Source organism: Empidonax traillii, unplaced genomic scaffold (genome assembly GCF_003031625.1).
Source record: "Empidonax traillii isolate 1590-97213 ecotype Southwest subspecies unplaced genomic scaffold, ASM303162v1 scaffold704:size332872, whole genome shotgun sequence".
Taxonomy (NCBI): domain Eukaryota; kingdom Metazoa; phylum Chordata; class Aves; order Passeriformes; family Tyrannidae; genus Empidonax; species Empidonax traillii.
Window position 1 is genome coordinate 229,192 of NW_020955897.1, and position 21,189 is coordinate 250,380.

Here is a 21,189-nt window from a genome sequence, read left to right on the forward strand (position 1 = left end):
CCTTCGCAAAAACCTATAATGAGACTTTGATTGACCTGATTCTGCTTGAGAGCTGCAACACTCCCATCCAAGTTCAATTAATTTGCCTTAAAGTAAGGCTTTTATAAAGTGCATAGTTTTATAATAATTCTCTAGTCTAGCCTGTAGCTAAGTAATACAGCTCCAAATAAGAGAGAAGTAGCTGTGACACCTGATAAATTATATTACTTGACTGATTTATGACTTCTGTCCTCCTGTTCCAACCTAACAAAGAAAATTCAATTATCCAAGCAGTCCAGGTTCATGACTTTGGGAAAAGATGATCTGAAGCCAAAATTCAAGTATCCTGAATCATTTCTAAATGACAGCATAGAACACTGTTTAAAGTGCAGCAAGTAACAAGGATAAGCAAAGATTGTTTAAGTGTTGTCACTTTCTGAAGATAGTCTGCAAGGTATTTGACAATGTTATTGAAGCATAAAACTTTAATACCTATAGGCCTAAATACCTATAACTTATGGAGACTTTATAAACTTTCAACACATAGTAAAATTTAAAAATTTAAACGGTAAAATGTAATGGCCAACAATAATGCAATGGAAAGACAGTATATTTAAAAAAAACAAACAGTGTGCAGATGGAACATGTTATGTTAGCACAAAAACTTTATTTCTTGTACCTAGGTTTTCTGTATTTAAATATTTAATTCCAAAATCCCACTAAGGAGTTGTTGTTTGTCAATCAAACCTGAATTTGTCATCAAATTCAGTTCTAACTTCCATAATTCATTTTGTTCTTACTCGGAATACCACAGTTCAACTTCAATGAGACAGTATAAGAGATAACATATACTCCTCCTGACTAGAGGACACCCTGGATTATCAGCACATGTTTTATTCTGTACTAAATTCTGAATGCATTATAGATTTCCTGTGGTTAACACTAGGATTTAATAAATCTTTTCACAAGAGATCATAGCCACTAAAAAAGTAATTCAGAGAAAATTATATCCTGCCTTCAAAAATAACCATTGTTTTAAGTTTGGCATAGAGAAAGTAGTGACAACTGGGAATCTAAGTTCAGGTTTCCAGATGACTTTTTCTTTCTGCTTTAAGGAATTTGTGAACTTTCTCCAGAATTTGTTGTTCCTTCCCATCAACTCCCCCCAACTTCCCAGCCACTCCAAAAAAGAAAAAAAAAAAAAAAAAAAAAAAAAAAAAAAAAAAAAAAAAAAAAAAAAAAAAAAAAAAAAAAAAAAAAAAAAAAAAAAAAAGGAAAAAAAGCAAACAGAAGACTCTTCCAAATCAAAATTAGAAGTATTGTCTTTGCTTAATTGTCTTCTGAAGCTATTTCTGGAGCTAACCTGGTCTAACTGTGGCCATGTTAAATTCAAGTGTCTTGTCTAAGCTCATCATTGCTGTTTGCTTATACCATGGAAAGAAAGTGGTATCTCCAGAGGGTGATTTGTGCCCACTGTACAAGACCTTATCTTCAATGGATCCCTCATTCTTCAGGGTGCTGTAGCTGTCTCTGAAGACTACAATGGATCTAGATTTTGGTAAAATAAATTCAACCTGGAAAAACTCAGTCAACCTCATACCTTGTAAAATTTTTACCCCTGGATTTAAAAAAATATGTTTTCAATAAAATTGATAGTGTTTATATATCAGATAATCTTACAGAGCATCAGTATGTTTAACGTAGATATTTAATATGTTTCATAAGCATAGATTAAAGCCTATGAAAATGCAATTTCTAGACTTTTAATGCTGGACTGTACAGACTTTGCAACAACAGATGTGCAACGATGTACAATTTCACTCAGTTTATTTGAAATAGCTGTCTCTTTACTATCTGAGCACTATATGAAAAGCCAGAGGCAGAGAACAAGATGTATTATTCCTTCCTCTTAATCAAACTTCAAATCAGAAAAGCATGTGTGCAAATGCTACTGTTTGCTTGATTGATAGTGAAATCTTACCACACTCAGGAGGAATTTAGAGGATTTCTGGGAAGAAGTTCTAACTCTAAGTTCAGACTGCAAAGAAAGTTTGCTCTGCTGGCATCTGACAGTGAAACATGATTCTGCTTAACACGGCATGACTATAGTCGCACGGTGGGAGATTGCAGGCAATGAAAAAACCTTTAACAAATGGCTCCTATCTGCAAGGAACAGAGCACTGATCTTTTGATCAGAACACATCTTCGGTAATGAGGTATGCCAAGCATGCTGTACCAGAATTAATCTTTCTATAAAAGCCACAAAATTGCTAAAATTCAATATGAAGATAATGAAAAGAATGTTTTCCAGTATCCAGGTTCTGGTCAGGTGGAAGTAAGTTATGATGTTTTCTTGCTATCCAGCCAGTAATTATGAAGGTGTCTGCCACAATTCACGGTTTCCCATTCTCATGGGTCCCTTCTGTTCCAACAGCTACATCTACCCTACATGACTCTTATTCATGTGTTTTCTTCAAATGAAATCAAGGAACAGTAGAGTGGTGCTGTGTTGGCCCAAATCTAAACCTGGGAGCAGGGAAGTGATCCTAAATCCTGCATTTTAGAGGCAGTAAGTTTCGTTCGATCCACGAATAAAAATGGTGCTCCCCCTCACCCTCCCTCAATGTTCCACTCCATACCACTCTGACATCCATAATCAGAAAATGACTAAACAAACAGTCTCAAAATAAAATGTGGCTATTTTCACCAGAAGTATATTGGTCAGTGCAGCCACCTGGAACACTGATTGGACTTGATCTTTCATTACAGAATAATTAAAGACTCACTGGACAAAAAGAATTGAAGAATGAGCACAAATTATTGACAAAATTATAAGAGCACTCACTAGGAAGAACAGACAGATGTATAATAGTTTCTGCCCTGTCGAGTCCTCAATATAAAGTATTTAAGTATTCAGTAGTTTTGAGATTAGTCAGCAAAAATTCTTCGCCCAGATGAACATTTCTATTACTGTGCAATGCGGCTGGGGTCACACACATACATTGCTCCAATGATGAATTATTTCCAAATGAATCAAAGCTGCAGCTTCAGCAAGATGCAACAAAAAAGTACACGACGAGGAAATTCAGGAGTATTATGTTCAGAAGCAAAAAAAAATCTTCAAGCTAATCAGGCAAAGAAGGCACCTGAACCAACTCCAACCCTACAAGGCTGCCCAAAAGCTCTATTTAACAAAACATAGAGTCTATTACTTCTGCCTGTATTCTGTAGGAGTCAGTTTATGTATCCAGCTCCAAGAGAGGACTTATGATCATGAGTTAAGGGCTGAGAGAGGTGTCTCTGTGCCATGTTTAATTTTCTTGCAGCAATGTGATCTAGAACAAACTGGCTCTGGCATTGGTTTACCCTACTAATCTGCTCTCTCTGCCATGCACTGGCTTTTGTATACTCCTTTCTTAAGTCTGACATCTCATCTGTCAGAAAAGAATATACCTAGATTCTCTTGTAGGTCTGCTTCTAGTTGTTGTGGTAACTCTCTTAAGTCTGCATTATCTCACAGGAAAAATATTCTCTTTCTCATTTAATCTCATGAAATTTTAAAAAGGCATCATCAATGTCAAAGTGCTGGAAGATAGTGAAAAGCAGCACCACCACCTGAAAATCTCATTAAGGACAAGGGAAGTACACCTCTCATATACCAATCATAGCAGAGAAAAATATTTGCTAAATACTAGTTGACAATTTAGTTTGGATGAAAACTGGAGAATAGAAGAAACACTTGTGTCAAGAGTTGCTCCATGCCAAAATCTGCCTTGCTATCTACACCTAAAAAAAGTGCAACGTTTGACACTGTAGATTAACTGAAATGGGAATGACATAGAGCAAAAAAATTAGGCCTTATCTGGAGTACCATGGATTTTGTTTTATTATTTCACACAGTTCACTATTATATATATCTTAAAAAAATTATTAACATCCTGCTCCCTCCAAAGAGGCACAGATGTCAAGAGATACAACAAAGCTTCTATGCAGGATGAAGATCAGGGGAGCAGGATGGAAGTTTCTAGCATCTTATTACAGAAGCCAACTCTGCAGCTTCTCCCTCTACCAAAACCTTGACAGGTAAACCTAACACAGGCAGGAATTTAGTACTCACTGTCACAATAGTTGGGCTGACTGAAAAATATTGAAAATATGAGCCCACGGACTCAGAAACTGTTCTCTCTTTTTGGTCTTAGATAAGCTAAATGTCTTCAGCTATACGCTGGTTTTTTTCAGCTAACTTGGGTCTTGTGAAGATACAAAAGACTGTATAAGTGGAAAACAGGTCTATAAATACTAAGATATAATAATAAAAAATCAGTATTTCTTTAGATTATATGACTAAAATATAAGACATAAAAAGATACACTGATATATAATTAAAACTGTATAATTTATAAAAAGCATTAATAAAATTAGAAGAATTTTCAGAAGTTTTCTTGGGGTTTATATATATATATATATATATAAAATACTTCTTCAAAACTATGTATTACTGATAGAAAAACGAAAATTTTGAAACAAAATAATTCCAATTTAAAGTAATCTTAAGTTGAAAAGATTTGGCAGGAGTTCAGTTTTCTGTCTCAGAAGTAAACAAAATTTCAAATTACTAGCAATAACTAGAACATAAAATTTTATAATACAAATTATCCAGTTCATAAACTCCTTATTTATTTAAACACCTGTATGGATCCTACAGATGTTACTTTTGCATTACTGAGCAAAATTTCTTCTCAGCATCAATACTCCATACTCTAGCTAAATATTCAGCAAATACAGTAATGTTGCACAAATTCTCCCCCAGGAAAAGCTCGAGAGAATATAAGGAGATTCTTCCAAGAACCAGATTATTAAAAAGCAAATTAAAATACCCTGGAAAATCTCATAATTGATGGTAAAAGACACTTGCTTAGTCTGAATAATGATGCCACATCCGAAGAAATACAAGCTAGGTTCCCTGTGTGATCACTGTGTCCTCCTTTTCATTATCAGTTCTGCTACACAAAACACCAGCAAGAAAAAACTTCCACTCTGTGCTTAAAATGGAAATGCAGACATCTTGCTAGCAGGAGGCATCATGCAACCACTTTAGCTTTGCTTACCATCTGTCGAGCATCCACTGGTGCCATCACTGGAACAGTAGCGCATTTCAATGCGTTGCCTTCCCACCTCCAGTAAATTTGGGTCAGGCAAGCGAGCTTTGCAGGTGTATCTGAAACGTTGTTCATAGTGACCACCATTGTCTGAAATATTGACTGGGGTCCAAGGCGTCCAGGGAGTTGTCTTTTTTAACTCTGGGCAGGCATTGGTGTTACAGGGCTGATATTCCTGAAAGAAAAATGGTTGTAATGAATATAATGGTCATGAATGAATATAATCAGCAAATACGACTTTAAGAAAAACCCAGAAACACTCAAAACAGACAAAAAGACAACCAATTAAAAAGCCTCATACTTTTTTCAGCATTTCCAATAGCAGTGATCATCAATAAACTTTTAATTCCAATTTCAAACTGAAAGTGTTTTTTCTCCTTCTATGCAAGCAGAGTATCACACTGCTAAGAGCAATAATATGCTACTACAAATTAGATCTATTATATTCGTAAAATCAGTAAAACAAACACTATAAGTACCATGATAAAGCACATCCTTCTTAAATTAATAGTCCCAAATAAGGTTTAGCTAAATATGCTAAAGCTTTTAATTAGGAAGAATTCTGATATACTGCAAGTACATGACACAAACCAGCAAAAAACAATTCTTTGGTAAAACCTAGTGGCATATGAATAAGCAAACCACTGTCCATTTTGTGTATTGCTTAGGTATTACAAAGGGGACAATAGACAAAAAATGTTTTCTACTGCAGATTCTGGCTCCCTGAGGTGCATGTTACTCATAGCTTCAGCATTGCTAAATCTGCCTTCAGAAGCAAATTCCCTGTGGACTGAATGCACTAAAAGGAACAGATTGCATCTAAGAAACAAACGTAGAATTATCAGCATTCTCACAAATGCACTTATCAGTATCGTCAAACCTCACAATACACTTCTTATGAGTATCATCAAGATCTGTAAGTCCTGCCTATTCATTTTCCAGAGCAAAATACAATTCATCTGATACAAATGCTTTGTAAACTATATGGATGAAATTAAACAACCATTAAATATCAGAATAAATTCCCACTGACAAATTATTAAAGACAAAAAGAAACAGGCACCAGTGGGCAAATCTTTAAATTCTCTCTCTACCTCTGACCTCTTAGAGAGAAACTCAGCAGGAGTAACCTTCTGAAAAGGAGCCCACTAAAGTCTGTAATTCCATTACATTCTAAAAATTGAGGAAATAATTGAAATAATGGTTTTATCACATAGTACAACCTCCTTTTTCCATAACTCTACCCTAGCTGATACCACCATGTTCCAACAAGCAATAAATTACCTGCTCCTCTCTTTTCCATGGTGATAACAGCTTTTTTATCTCATACTTTCCCCAGTCCACTACCTCTTCTCTCAGATAGTCTAACTTATTAACATATCCAATGAGTTTGAGAGCAATTGCTTTCAATCCATACTTTTGGTTTAAGTGTTCTGTTGCTATTTCAGATCTAAAAGAAGTTTCTTCTTCTGAAAGCCTTTCTAATTTTTCCATCTGTTAGAACTGGAAAAAAGAAATTCCCCAGGAACCCCTGCCCCACTAATAGAGCAATGTTATGTTCAAGATTCTCACGTTCAGAGGCCAAATGGACTTGTGACAAACTTCCTGCTTTTACAGTTTTGTGGAGCTTCAGAAAGAAAGAGCTTTTAGCCCAAAGGCTTCAGCTGGACTACTCCTGTTTGCTCCTCAAGGCTATGCAAAGTTCCTTACCACCTAAAACCTGGTGATTACTGCTATAGTGACCACATGAGCCATACTCAGGCACCATTTAGGAAGAGCATCTCTTTAGAGCAGAGGACTGGATCAACCTTTCTGGGATCTGAGTTTCAGCCTTGACTGGTTTCTGCATCAGAAGACAGCAAAGAACAACCAAACTACCTTGCCCTGTGTTTGGCAGGGGAAGTAATTTCTTCATGACTTTTGCAGGCAACTGTTTAAAATCAGGTATATTTTAGACTGAGGTCAGAACGTGTATGACTGTTCTTGCAGCACACGAATTGTAAAAAACGAAATCATAAAATGAACAGATTTCAGCTGCAGCCAGAACTACCCTGCTTATTATCTAAACTGGCTACTCACCTCCAATGTGCAGTCCTCTCCAGTGGGCTGGATTACAGTGCATCTGTTAGCAAGAGCACGCTGCCTTTCCCTCCCTTATTTTTTTTTTAAAAGACATCTAGCACTGATGAGTCTATCACCTCCCTGCATCAGCTGTTCCACTATTTAGTCATCCTCAAAGGCAACAAATTGCAAGTTAATTCAACACTGCATTTTCCCCTTAATTTAATTTTCCAGTCACTGAATTTTGCTGTGCCTTTATCAATGATACTGAAAGTGTTTCTTGTCCCTTACCTATAGAAAAAATTTTCATGACCAAGTACTCAGACATAATGATAAAATAAGTTGAAATTCTTAAAGGTGCGCAGGTTTTAAAACTTGATCTCCAGGTCCTGTGCACCCCAATGTCTTCCTTCTGTCCTATTTGCTTATTTTACTTAAGATTGGACACCAAAATTTGACTTGGCATTCTAGAAGCAGCCTTATCAATACAGCATGCAAAGGCAATCATGACCCCGTTCTACTTGACAGTCTGACTTTAATACGTAAATCATTGCATTAGTGCTTTTTCCTTCCACAACATTGCAGAAAGAGCATAAGTAGACCCAATCTCTGATAACCTGTCCTTCTCTAAATCACAGCCTTACAACTACATATAGTTTCCTATCCCACACAAGCGGCTGGTATTCGGCAATATTAAAATACATTTTATTAGCTTCTGCAATTATCTAGTATGTTACATATTACCCCTCAACAATCTCTGTTATGCTCAAGCCTTACTGAAAATGTCTTATATCACTGTCTAGACTGTTGATAAAAATGTTAAGTGCTATTGACCCAAGAACTGATTCCAGGCAGACTCTGCTAGACACATCCCAGTAATTTATATCTGTCCATTGACATCACATTTTTCAACTTGTCAATGAACCGGCTTTTAATCTATTTAACATTTGCCATGTATTTCAGTTTCCTGAATAAAAGTATTTCTGTTGCAATGCAAATGAACTGGAAAAAGAGATGTGCTGTATCACTTTCAAACATCTTGAAACACAAACTCTTTTCTAGTAGTATGTAAGCAGGAAAAATTGAATCTATATAGTAGCTACTGCAATGTTTGTTTCAATATAGTCACAATGGTCTAGAAGTTTCAGTACCTCATTTATTATTGACTTTTGTACTGATCTTTTTTGAATCAAAAATAAAAGCTGCCAGAAATCTGAGAGTTTTCTTTACTCACTGTGGCATAGACAGGTGAGGGCCATGTAAAGTAGAATATGTGAGATATGCCATGAAGCCTTTGTCAAATAAAAACAGACAGTAGAGAATGAAGTTAATTTCATGTCGGCATATTGAATGTTGCTTTGCTAACACACATCTGAGATGAACACGTCAGCTCACTCACTTCTGGAAAGACAGACTACTAGTATTCAGTGTGCTTCAGGATGTGTAGTCCCTTCATACACCTTAACAGAGGGTATACTCTTATGCTATTACATGAGCCAGAAAGAAAGATGTTCCTGAAGAGCATCTGTGGAGACCATTTGTTAGTTCTTCTTTTCTTCTTGCTTGGTGCATAGCTTATATGAAAGTTTGACTGATGTCAGGCTTGACTATTCAACCACCAGATAACACCCATGAAAGACCCAGAATGTCAGGGGAAACAAAAGTACACCTAGTTTACCCAGGAAATATTTACAGCAGTAAATAATCTCTCTGTGAGAAAATTCAGTTGCCTGTAACCACAATGGATGACTCTGTGAAATTCTGGCACTGACAACGACCTGGCAGAGCCTGCTGGCTGCTCTCACAAACTGCGAGAGCAGCAAACTCCTCTACCAGCTACATCTGCCACAGAGGAATTGGAAATGGCACTGTGCTTGTTGGAAGCACTGATGTGATCTGATGCTACAAAACTCCAGTATAAGCAGAACAATGATCTTGCTCTGAATAGTCTCAGATTTGAAAGTAAAGGAGAGGAGAGAAAAGGCACAATTCTGATCACACACAGGTAAGTGCTGCTAGCATAAAGACACAGTACAATTGGGAAGATTTGACAGACTCTTTATATGGAAACTGGTACCTTTGCTTCGATTATCCTCCCCTTATCACCCTGTACAATGTTTGAACAGTTTACTTAAGTGGGATTTCAGAAATATGGCCCTCTCCAAAGCAATTCCACTGTCTGGATTCATGGATACGTTGATCAAGTAACCACATGTCTCAGATGAATAAAAGTCTCAGATGAAACACTGAGGTCTCAGCTAAACAGTGGTAAGACAGAATTAGAAAAGCAGTGAAACTTTCTGCTTCAACAGAGGAACTGAGACAGTGGCTACTAAACTCCACCTCATATGTTCCACATGGACTGAACGAAGAAATGGGGTCAAGCTCTCCTGGGAGATTCTCCAGCTACTCATAGAAGAAAACTTCAGGGTCTCATATGATAGGATAAGTACATTAGTTCTTTGGTTACATTTGTGGACTCAGAGCAAGAATTACTTGAAGCCATTTACAGAGTCCAAAAATATCACTGCAATAGTTCAAACTTAACCACATCCTCGAATTTCTCCTTGCAAGTTGTCCTAAAACTTGTAGTCTAATTCACCATATCACGGCTTTTAATTTAGGGTGGATTTAGTCAGTTAAAAATGCTAAATTACAGCCTGACTGTACCTGGTAAAGATGCAGGAAGATAACACCTGTAAAGACTTAATTTTAGGGAACAACTTCATGGATCACTAGGAATTTTACATAAAATACATAAATAAATATATGCCTCACAAAATACATGTCTATGAAAATGATAAATTAACATAAGCAAATTATCACGAAGAATATTGGTGGTAATATGAGAAAAGGCATCATAAATTAAAATAATAATTTGGAATCATAACTATTGACTATGCCATTAAGCAACTACTTTGCTTCTGTTTTTAAATAATATTTCTTAGTGTTTGTGTATAATGAAAAAAAGAATATTAATATCATGTTTTCTACCAAGATTTATTTAGAATTATATTGTTATATTCTTTTAGAAAAGTTCAACTGAAATATTATTTTTAAAACATTTCAAAGTGGAGGATACTATTGGTAAATAGCATAGAACAAATTTCTACTGTTTTTTCATGGAGGACATGGGACACATTATTTTTTTTCTTTGCCTCTACATAGCTACTTTAGTCAAATTCCTGAAAATTTTTATAATCTCTGAGACTTTTCCTCCTAGTTTAAGTTTTATTTCAATTAACCAAACACCATGATAGTCTGATACCTCCTTAGGAAACTAAGCCAAAATATCATCCACATTTGAACTACAATATTTTTATTAAAATCAGAATTCAGATAAAGAGTTCTATTTCCACTTATGTTTATATTATGGAGGGATTTCTCCTAACAAACTCTTATTTCTTTCATGTATATAGTATGCCTAGGTTGAATGCACGACTTTAGTTCCCATCTGTGTTTTTCTTTCTCACCTGTTAGTGTGACAGACAAGGCAGCTAAATCAACATTAATAGTCTGTTTAAATATTTTCAGTTGTCTTTTATGTTTTGTTTGTAATATAAATATATAGTATTATTTTTGAAATATTTTTGGAATCACCAAATAATCCATTGATTAAAAAGTACTTATAAATTTTTGCTTTTTGTTTCATCATGCTAAACTTCAGTCTGACTGGCCCAAAGTGATTCTTGAGGTATAAAGACATAAACAGAAAAGAATGTTGCTGATTCATAAACTGAACGGTGTAGGATGTCACCTAGGACAAGACAGGGCTGTAAGGTATGAGAACCTGGGTCTTGCAGCCATCTCTTGGTCTTTGAGTTTGTCACAGCAATATGTGGTTAAAGAAAAGGATAGCTCTCACATGCAACAAAACAAAGCCCCCCCAAAATGTAACAGTGTTAACAAAGTCTAGAGAAAAACAGTTCCAATGAATAGGGGGCCTTGTTTACACACCAAAACATGTTTTCTGAAGGACTAATACACCGTCTCTCTCTCTACCTAAGAACCAAAAGATAGATAACATTTATCTTCAAGTGTTTGAAAAACATACTCAGGAAAATCCCTAACTGAACTTGAAAGAATTGATGGTTCACTTATTTTCATTACAGAAATGTAAAGCCTTATCCAGTTGAAAACGCATTTTTAAACTAAAACAAACAAAAGATAAATCTCTGATCATATTTATATTTATTTCCACAGTTTAAAAAGCCAGGTTCTTCAACCAAATGCCATTAAATATTCTGTATTTTAGTGTTATTTTGCTGTTACAAAGATGTTTGTTACATGAAAGAATATCCAAACCCCATTAAGTTCAAGCCATTAAGCAAAGTATCTTCTACATTGTAAATTTCACCGTTATACTTAAAAAACAGACCACAAAAGAATTTGTGAGATGCACACTGTATTTTAATCACACTAAGACATCGTAGTTTGTAGGCTGTATTTTAGCTTCAGTTGAGATCAATGGGAGTAGTTTTATTGATTCCATTGGAACCAGGACTTCAGAGACTACTGCTCAGTGCAGATGCAATCCCTTTGGTGATGTAAAGGGTAGAAGGTTGTATCCAAAACAGGTTTTTAAAAGTATTTTGATGGATAGAGGGAGGAAAATAATTTATCCTAAGCAAAAAGAACAGGTTTGTTCTGAAGCAAACAGGAGTGTTTTTCTGGCTTCAAATACTGACTGATCACAACTTTCTGTTTCAATTTTCTGTATTTTAAACAAAAGACTTGGAAAAAATCCTTTGGTGTAAAGGGCAATTTAAAGGGAATTAAAGGTTGGATTTGGATCCCTTTACCCTGCAGGACTTCAGGGCCTGTTGGGCAGGTCATTGAACTAGAGGAGGTCAGGACTCAAATCCTTCCTATTTTCAACATCATTCATTTTATTTAGATAAGAAAAGTTCCTACTTTAATCATCTCTTCATAAACCCATCAAATTTTTGACTGAACAAAGCCTCCACTTTCCTCTTATTTTTTTTCTCGACCACCCATTTTTGTCATTAACTCCTTGCTTGAAATGCACATTTTATGTCAAACTCGTCAAACTTTTCTGAAGGAAACTTTTACTACAGAAAATTACTCTTTTGCAGGTAAGTCCCTGCTTAGGAGATAGGTATTTAGAGGCCATTTGATAGTCAGGAATCTTATTGCAAATCCCACCTTATCTGTGGTTTTGCATGCAGCGTTATTATCTGGCATATAATAAATCTGCCTCTTGTTCTAGCAGCTCTACTGTGAGATGGGAACCTCCAAAAGTGGAGGGACAAGAAGTTGGGGATATCACCACTTGAACCCACTAAAATTTGAGAAGTCCAGAAGGACCTATCAAAGGACTAAGTATTACATTATCTTTGCCCTGAGTATTCTCATTTAGACTGTTGTAAAGCCTGCAGAAAGGAAGTATAAAATATTACCGAGCTGATGAAAACAGAACACATAGGACCATAAAAAAAATCAAGGCTCTAAGGCTGAAGGGATTGTCCACCTATAAATGACTGCATGAATTTACCAAAACTGACTCAAAAGTGATTTCAGCTATATTGCAACACAGTGAAGGCCTCAACTGCAGTATGAAAGCCATGACCAAAATCTGAGTAAATTCTACCTTTAAATTTGAGAAAGCACTATGTGCCATTTGAAAAGACCTGGGAAAGAAATGTAGCTCACCTGATTACTCAGTACTTCAGAATTGGGTAGAAGGAGATTGTTCAAAAATCAGTATTGGGAGGTATGATCAACTGATAGGAAACAAGTGATTTGCTGCAGCTTAGTGAGTTACCACTCAGCTGGGCCATGCTAAGGATCTATGCATATGGCTTTATTCCTTACAAATGCAAATGCAAAAGAAGGCAAATTAAGTCAGATGGGAAAGGGGTGATTTACTTTTCTGTAATAACTAAATTGTTTGCAATTAATTCTAAATACTCTTACTGAGAGGCTTAAGGTTTTTCATTTAGGCCTTATAGTTCCTGACAAAAATCTGTAAAATTGCTGAAATAGTTATTATTAACTCAAAATATATTTTTTTAAACTGCTGGAAATCATGGCTATTAAAGTATTTAATAACTGAGAGTAAGAATGTTAGAATATAATTCAGTTGTCAAAAAGGCATGAAAAGGCTATCAACTCATCAATTTTAGAGACTGATGCTTTGTAATCACTGGAAATCTGTCATCACACATAAATTACTTTCATCTCTAGTTTTTATTCATGTAGGTTTCTAAAAAGAAAGAGACCTATGTTCTTGTAAAAGGAGCTCCCCAACAACAAATTTTTAAAAACCAAAAATGAAAGTAATTTTGGAACTTCAGTTTTCACAGGCAACATTGGAGTTTCTTGGCTACTTTCTGATCTGGAAACAGTTTGATCCTCAGATACACTTAGATTCACCCATTGGTAGCTATAAGATTTGTCCCTGTGCTTTTTCCTGAACTTAGCAATGGGAGAAAGCTGCAATCAAATTTCATCTAAGTTTGTCTGCCACCACATATCGTTAAGTCCACATGTTCCTAAAAAAAGTGTAATTGTGAAACAAGAGGAAGAGAAGAAGGTGTAAACACTGTACAGCCTTTAATCATGGGATTGAGGATAAGGAACCAGGGTGAAACTTCTACGGAGCAAACTGGCTCCTTTCTTTAATAAAGCAGCTTCAAATTAGGCACAGCGGTAAAGTAGTTCTGGAAATGCACATAGTGAGGACACATTTACTTCCATAATATTTAGACCAGGAAAATCAACTGTGTGAAAAGCCTGCTAACAAGTAATGCAGAAAAATAAAACAGTTCTTACTATTTTATATCTATCCACTGAGCACACTTTCAGATTCTTATTAATTTATCCATAGTCATTTATTAGATGATCTGTGTGGCCTTACATTCCAATTAATGCTTTTATCAGCCTACAGTTCATCATTGATCTTATTTTCTACAATTAGACAATCCTTTAGGTTAAGATGAGCTATCACTTTTAAGATCAAAATCTGAGGGAAAAAAAGATGCAACTGTTAATCAGAGGTACATCAAAACAGACCTGAGAGTATGAAACTATCAACTGCTTATACAGTCATTTGGACAAGTATTTAATTGCAGCTATTTTGTTGTTTGATTGGGGTTTTCCCACATTTATTATAAATATTTATAAATTGGAGATTTTTTAAAATAATGGAAGCAAAATTTGAGAAAACTAATACTAGAAAGAGCTGAAGCCTGGGTCTGATCTGAAAATCTGATGATCTTAATATTCTTACTGTATTTTTCATTTAAAGCATGACTTAAATGATATACTAATCACTGGAGGGAAAATCCTATAATGTCACCGCTCCTGAGATAACACTTTAAATGTTAGAGCAGTTCCTAAATGACAAATGTTTAAGTGACAGAAATGGTAGAAACTGGATAGATGAGGAGCCACAAACTTTAATTCAGAGTTGCCAGTCCAAACGTGGAATCTGTAGCGAAAAATAGAACTTCTTGTTGAAATATGTTAAACTGTGCAAGTATTTAAACCCACTGAAAATTTATTTAGTCACACAAATGAGGCACTTCCAAAGATTTTAGTCATCTGCACCTTCTGATGCAGTAGCAGAAAGACTATGCTCCGCACTTTAAAAAAATGAAGCCACTTAGTAAGGGATCCGAGTATGGATTTGGAAGCTCAGTAAAGATGGCAAAGTACAGTTGCCAGAGATCCCTCCAGCACCAAATGGATTTTATTTCAACTTCAAAAACTCCAAATACTTGGAAGCTCTAATTATCTACCCAGAGGGAATTTAAGAATGAAAGCTAGTGTGCATATGTGCATCCATGTCTTCCTAGCTCAAATCTTCTGTAGATGTCTGAAATGAGAAAAACATAACCCCCATTTCCCAAACTCCTTTAAAGCAAAATTATTTTTTTTTTTAGATGTCGAGAGAGTGGACACCACCTGTGGCAAATGGATACAGAAGGTAGGTGAAAAAAATACATTATGTTATAAACCTCTTTTTCAACCTTGACCCAGGCACGTGGAAGCAAATTGAACTGAAAATGCACTTAAGCACAATTTATTATGCTATCACACCACAGACATCTGCCTTTCCCCAGGGCAGAAGTCACAGCAGAGCTGACAGATGTGAATGTACACCCACACTTCAATCAATGCTGATACAGTCAAATATATAAACACAAAATCATCTTCAGCTATAGCTTGTAATCACCTGGATGAAGAAGCACTGCAACCAAAAAGCCAAAATGTTTCCATCTGCCAACTCCACTCTGGGAAAATATGACCTTTAGAAAAGGGGGACACCTGCGCTGCTTAAATTGCTTAGCAAGCATCAGTTTAACTCATATGTCAGAGCCCCTGGCTATGTGGGGAAAAAATAGCCCCATAAAATAAAAGGACAATCAAAATAATAGCATAATATTTTACAAGTTACCTAGTTGAAAAGCAGAAAGACAGAAACAGATAAATGAAAACTATGCCCCTAGTTGTGATAATAAGTGTAAATTCAAATTACCTACAAACTTTCACAGGTTTGTGCTTAGCATGCTCAGTAAATGAAACTACAGATGCAATTATAAATATACGATTGTCTGTCATTTTCTCATGAGTGGGTATCAACTTCTCAAAGCTTGTACACTTAACACAGAATTCAAATGCCTAAATGTAGGGCTCTGCTACCATTTTTAATGCTGTAGGTTATGTCATCTAGCTTCCAAAGTGTTCTAAAAGCATGTGGGTCTCTCACACGGCCTCTGACATATCTCTACTTCCACCCAGGTGTTCCACATGCATTACGGCTTCCCAAAAAGCAACATATCTGTTTAGGCAAATCTGCATCCTGCACCGATGGAGCCCCTGATTTTTCAGAATCATGTCAGAGCTGAACCTTCTGTTTCATGTTTTCTGTTTAATTTGTGTCAATCTAAAAAACTCCCTATAAATCAATTTCTCTAATAAAAACTTTCAGGTTTTAGCCATTTGAATGCTGTTGGTTTTATATAAAGTTTATTTACAAAGGGTTTAATTTGTCAACATCACATTTTTGAAACTCCGTGTTTTCAAAGAAAACATTTTTTGATCTTCAGTCAATTCCTGGTAAGACAGATGTTTCTGGGGAAAAAAAAAGGCACTAAAAAAGCACTAATTTGCTGGCTTCATATCATGCTCTGCTTCCAGCATGAGGAAGATAGAGCAAAAAATAACCGTGTGTGCTTCCTTTCCATCTCCTCAAGTATGAGCTGTTCTGTAGCTGGCATGAGTCTAGCATAGAACAGATCTGGTTTTAATTGACAACAGCCTGTGTGTTTCAGCTCAGAACTCCCGAACACTATGCTCCACTGCCCTGGGGAAATTCCTTAGGAGAGGATTAAAGTCCTTTTATTTTACACCTTCTTTGAAGTCTCAGCAAAAAAGCTAAGCACAATTTAGGGGAAAGGTGGCACTGCTAAAGGTATTCAAGTCAGAGTGTTAATGGAGAAAACAAAAGGAGAAAGAAATTAAAGACTGAAAAAAAAAGTAAGACAATATACTGTGGTAATGAAAATAAACTGACCAAGAGTAGAGTATCGTTCCCTGATAAAGTTAAATCAAAACATGTTTCAAATAGAGCATTTTATGAGTTTCAACAAGTTGAACACATAAGAGCAATATATTGTCTTAACACAATACTCATGAGGGCTCTTAAATAAGGACTTTACTACTTAAAGCACACATAGGATCCTTAGCTTCTCTTTATACACAGCTATGTTCATCTCAGTCTTGTCGCTAATCAAATTTCTGCATGCCAGCTCTGCCCCACTTCCTGACATAAAATTCAAGTAAACTTGTTTATCAGAGGAAGAAAAAAGGAGATGAGCAAGGATTGATTCACACTGCAATGATCAAATTGAGCAGGAAAACGTTTGTCAGTGAATATGTCATCAACCAAAATTTTTCCTTTCAACATACCTGAAAAGGGACATAAATAGCTACAAGCTACAAGAGTTGAGCTACCTGTCCGAGACCGGAAAATTTAACTTTGGCCCATGCCTTCAGGATGCTAAAGCCTCAGACTGCCATTTGGTAGTTAGTAATGTTGTATTTGCTTATCAAAGCAATATGTAAACCCACATTAACTTACTGGAAAAGAGGGTTGGGTAATGCATGATGTCTTATTTCTGATATACGTAGCAATGCAGAGAGGACTTAATGCCAGTAACTGTGTAACCATGGTTGGAACACACAAGTTAAATTCACATGATAGAATTTGAGCTCAAGGCCAGGATGGGTGCCCTGAACTTACATGGTAGGGTTTATAATACAGTTTGCCTTTTGACAGCTCAGTAAGCGTGCTCTTCGGCATTTTCAGGAGAGTGACATTAACAGCTGGAAAATAAAAATGCTAGTTTTATTATTTTTCTATAAAAAGCAATTTGCTCGCTTTAAGTATTTTGTATTCACATGGTGATTTTAAATTTGAAATGTCTGACCATTTATAAAGGATTCTGGCTTATCAAATAAAACTCTGAAGGTAAGTTTTATGAGAACTACACTGCTGCAGTGGTCTGTTCCTGCAGGACTGCACCCTGTGGAAGAGAGCCATGCTGGAGCAGTTCATGAAGACTGTGGAAAGGACCTATGTTGGACAAGTTCATGGAGAACCCCAAGCTGTAGCAGGGGAAGACTCTGAGGAGTCCTCCCCTGAGGAGGAAGAAGTGGCAGAGACAGTGTGTGACAAACTCATCTCAGCCGCCATTCCCATGGAGTTGAGTTCTGGAAGAAGGAGGGGGTAGGGGAAAGGTATTTTAAGATTTGGTTTTATTTTTCATTACCCTACTCTGACTTGATTGGTAATAAAATAAACTAATTTCCCCCAGTAGAGTCTGTTTTGCCTGTGACAGTAACCTGGGAGTGATCTCTTCCTGTCCTTATCTCAACCCAGAAGTCTTTTATTATATTTTCTCTCCCCTGCCAGCCTGAGGAGGGGAGAGACAGAGCAAATTTGGCATCCAGCAGGGGTCAACCCACCACATGCTGTGCAGCTTTTCTCCCATATTGGACAAGCTGGTAAGGTATCCTTCTATCTGACAGCCTTCTCTAATACTAAGAGAAACTTGTCACCAAAATACAGAATTTCTTGGGAAAAGAAATCTTTCTTTTAGATGCCCAGAGAAAAGGCAACAACAATAAGACCAATACACGTAGAAAACTGGCCAAAATAGGTAGGACAGGCAGTCTGCTTTGCTTTATATTTTTCCCTAAGAGGCCTAAAGAAAAGATCCTCAAAGGCAAAAATACCCAGAAAACAGAAAAAGAAAAACAATACAGACAATAAATAAAAGATAATGACACTGAACTGAGTTTGCATACCCACAGGCAGATGTTGATGTGACTACATAAAATAAAAGCAGTTATAGCTAAACAAATTTAAGAAAATGCAGGTGTTTGGTAAGAATTTGGTGATGAAAGTGTGAGGGTGCAAGCAGTCAGTAGGATCCCAAGGGCGAGAGAATAACGAAGATGATAGAATGTAATTTTCAATAACATTTGTGCAGAATAAAATTCTCACAAATCCTTAAAAAGAAGGCTCAAATGTGGCTTTCTAAATGCTAATTCACCTATTCATACTGTTGCAGTTTAAAAAAAAAACCCAAGAAATGGTATTTCTTTTAACTTTTAGTTTCATAATTCAAAATTATGTGGACATGGGATTTTAAGTTTCGGTCATGGTTTCCAGTACCTCTTAAGACAGTGGCTTCTCATCAAGGCATAGGTGTTTCAGTAAATATTTTAGTAGCAGTGAAAAGGTACAGAAAGTGAGGCCCACATGCTGAGAAGTTAATTTTTGGTTTATAAAAGCAATCACTCTGTGGACGCTGAATGATCTATGAACTCTCAGTCTTAATGGATCCCAATACTGTAAGAAAACTAAGTGATTCAACTCAGGTATTTGTATGCCAGTAGAGAGGCGTAAGAGAGATGCCTGAAAGGATTTCAGCATGGAGGAACAGTACTTGTAAGTTTACTAAAGATTTGTTTAAGATGTACAAAATCATGCAGCATTACCTGGCATTCTTACTCATAAAATCAAGTATTGCTTAGACAAATTGTTTCAATATATGCTATTTTGGAACAGTTTTTGAATTTTGCTTTTGTTTGTTTGTTTTGTTTTGTTTTACTTTTCATACAAGCAAAAGAATATTTTTGAAACTGTTTTGCCATCTAAAATTACATCTCTGTCTCTTCACGTTCAGACAGGTCTGTGAGAAGTCACAACTTGAAGCTTTTTGTTCCTTGAACTTTGCGAGATACAGCCAAGACATTTCTTAAATGAAAAAGAAGCACTTTTTAAAAATCCCACGCTAAAGGAGGAGAGTTAATGTGATTACTGCAGGAAGACAAATAAAGTATCTGATTTTACAAAACATAAGGTTCTCTGTTTCCTTTGGAAGAATCTGTGGCAGATGCAACAACGTAATTTTTTGGTTTTAAACAAGGACTCTGGAAAGAATCAGTCCAAGATGTCAGGGCTTTATCCTGCTCAGAGGCAAAATGACAATTTCATTTTGTATGTGTGAATGTTCCAAAGAGTGTTTAGCTAACACAGGAACACAGGATCTATAATCATATGGCTGCTCACATGTCTCAAAGACAGAAAACATCACAGAAAATGCAAATTACTTTTTATAGGATTCAAAGACATTAAACCTCAAAAAAATTTAAATCATTCAGTATTTCAAGCCAAATGAGAGTAACAACCTCAAATACTTTACCATCTCATTTTTGGTAAAATGAAAGCAAATGTGGGCCTGCCTGGCATCACAGACAGTGAGATATGAATATAAAACAGTTGCATTTGATCAAGATAGTTACTTACTAATCAGCAGTTAAATGAGAATGGCCAGTGTTCCCTAATAGGACTGAAAAACAGATATATCTTCATTTGCCAATGGGATAAGACTACTAGCCACCATTAAGAATCAGAAGCTCATGAGGTAAGTGATTTATTCCACTGGATGTGAAGTCTACAGCATAAATTCCAGAAACAGAGAGCTTATTTCTAATCAAGGTTGCAATCACAGTCCTTAGCTCAAATGGGATTTCCAAAACATGGATGTGAATACTAAGAGATTCAAATACAGAAAATCCAGTGTGTTTTGTTTTCTTTCATGGGTACGGCAAGTACCATTAAACCATCTGAAGAGCCATTCCAGAATGAATAGTCCACCTGAAATCCAATCATAACTAAACCACTAACATGCTTCCTAGCTTTGTAGCTCAGTAAATAGGGAGTAAGTGCTGTTTTTAACAGGCCACATGTTTTGAATTAAGCTAACAAGACAGGTTGTGGCACCTGCTGGGCTTTGCCTGTGCTTCTGTTGATCTGCCTAAAGATTTGTTTTTGTATGCAATAGCAATTATCTAATTACCAGATCTCTATTACCTACTTTGTTTGACTTTTCATTAGCTCTGTATAATTGTGATGTAATGTCTATAGCAATATATATTTTGTAACCAGTGGGCATTTCTAACATGTTGTTACTATGGGTAAAATGAACTAGTAGACCCTCTTAATAAAACAAAGCACAGAGGAGTATCAGAAGCTTTGAAAGAAGTGGCAGAGAGTAATACCTGAAGCCCAGGGGCTATAAACATCACTCATGGCCTATTAATGGTCATCGAATGTAACCTCAGGACAAGGTAAGTTTCTGTAAGCCCACCTCCAGACTGTAACCATCAACTTTAACACATAAAGGGGGCAGTAGAAGGGCAAGCCTAACACTAGAGAAATGGGGAGACTAATAGGTTTGTGTATTTATGCTACCTGCATGTAATTTAAACTATTTGATAAGGCTGTTATGACTCTTAAAAACATTAAAACTAATCAGACTAAGATTAACTTCTTGGCTTTTCCTGAATAGTGTATTCTTTTTTGCCTGTAACAGGATTACAAATGTTGAATTGGTAGGAGTTCAAGAAATCTGTTCTCCAACTTGACCTCAACAATTTTTTCATAAAATAT

The 21,189-nt window shown here is 36.1% G+C and overlaps 1 protein-coding gene across 1 annotated transcript in view; it reads right to left on the reverse strand.

Annotated features, from left to right (window-relative positions):
• Positions 1-21,189, reverse strand: part of LOC114065867 (semaphorin-5A) — a 127,838-nt gene that overhangs the window by 32,358 nt on the left and 74,291 nt on the right. Inside the window, exon 10 of the mRNA XM_027900078.1 lies at positions 5,088-5,313. Within this exon, the coding sequence (XP_027755879.1) occupies positions 5,088-5,313 (226 nt within the window). The remainder of the gene's footprint in view (positions 1-5,087; positions 5,314-21,189) is intronic.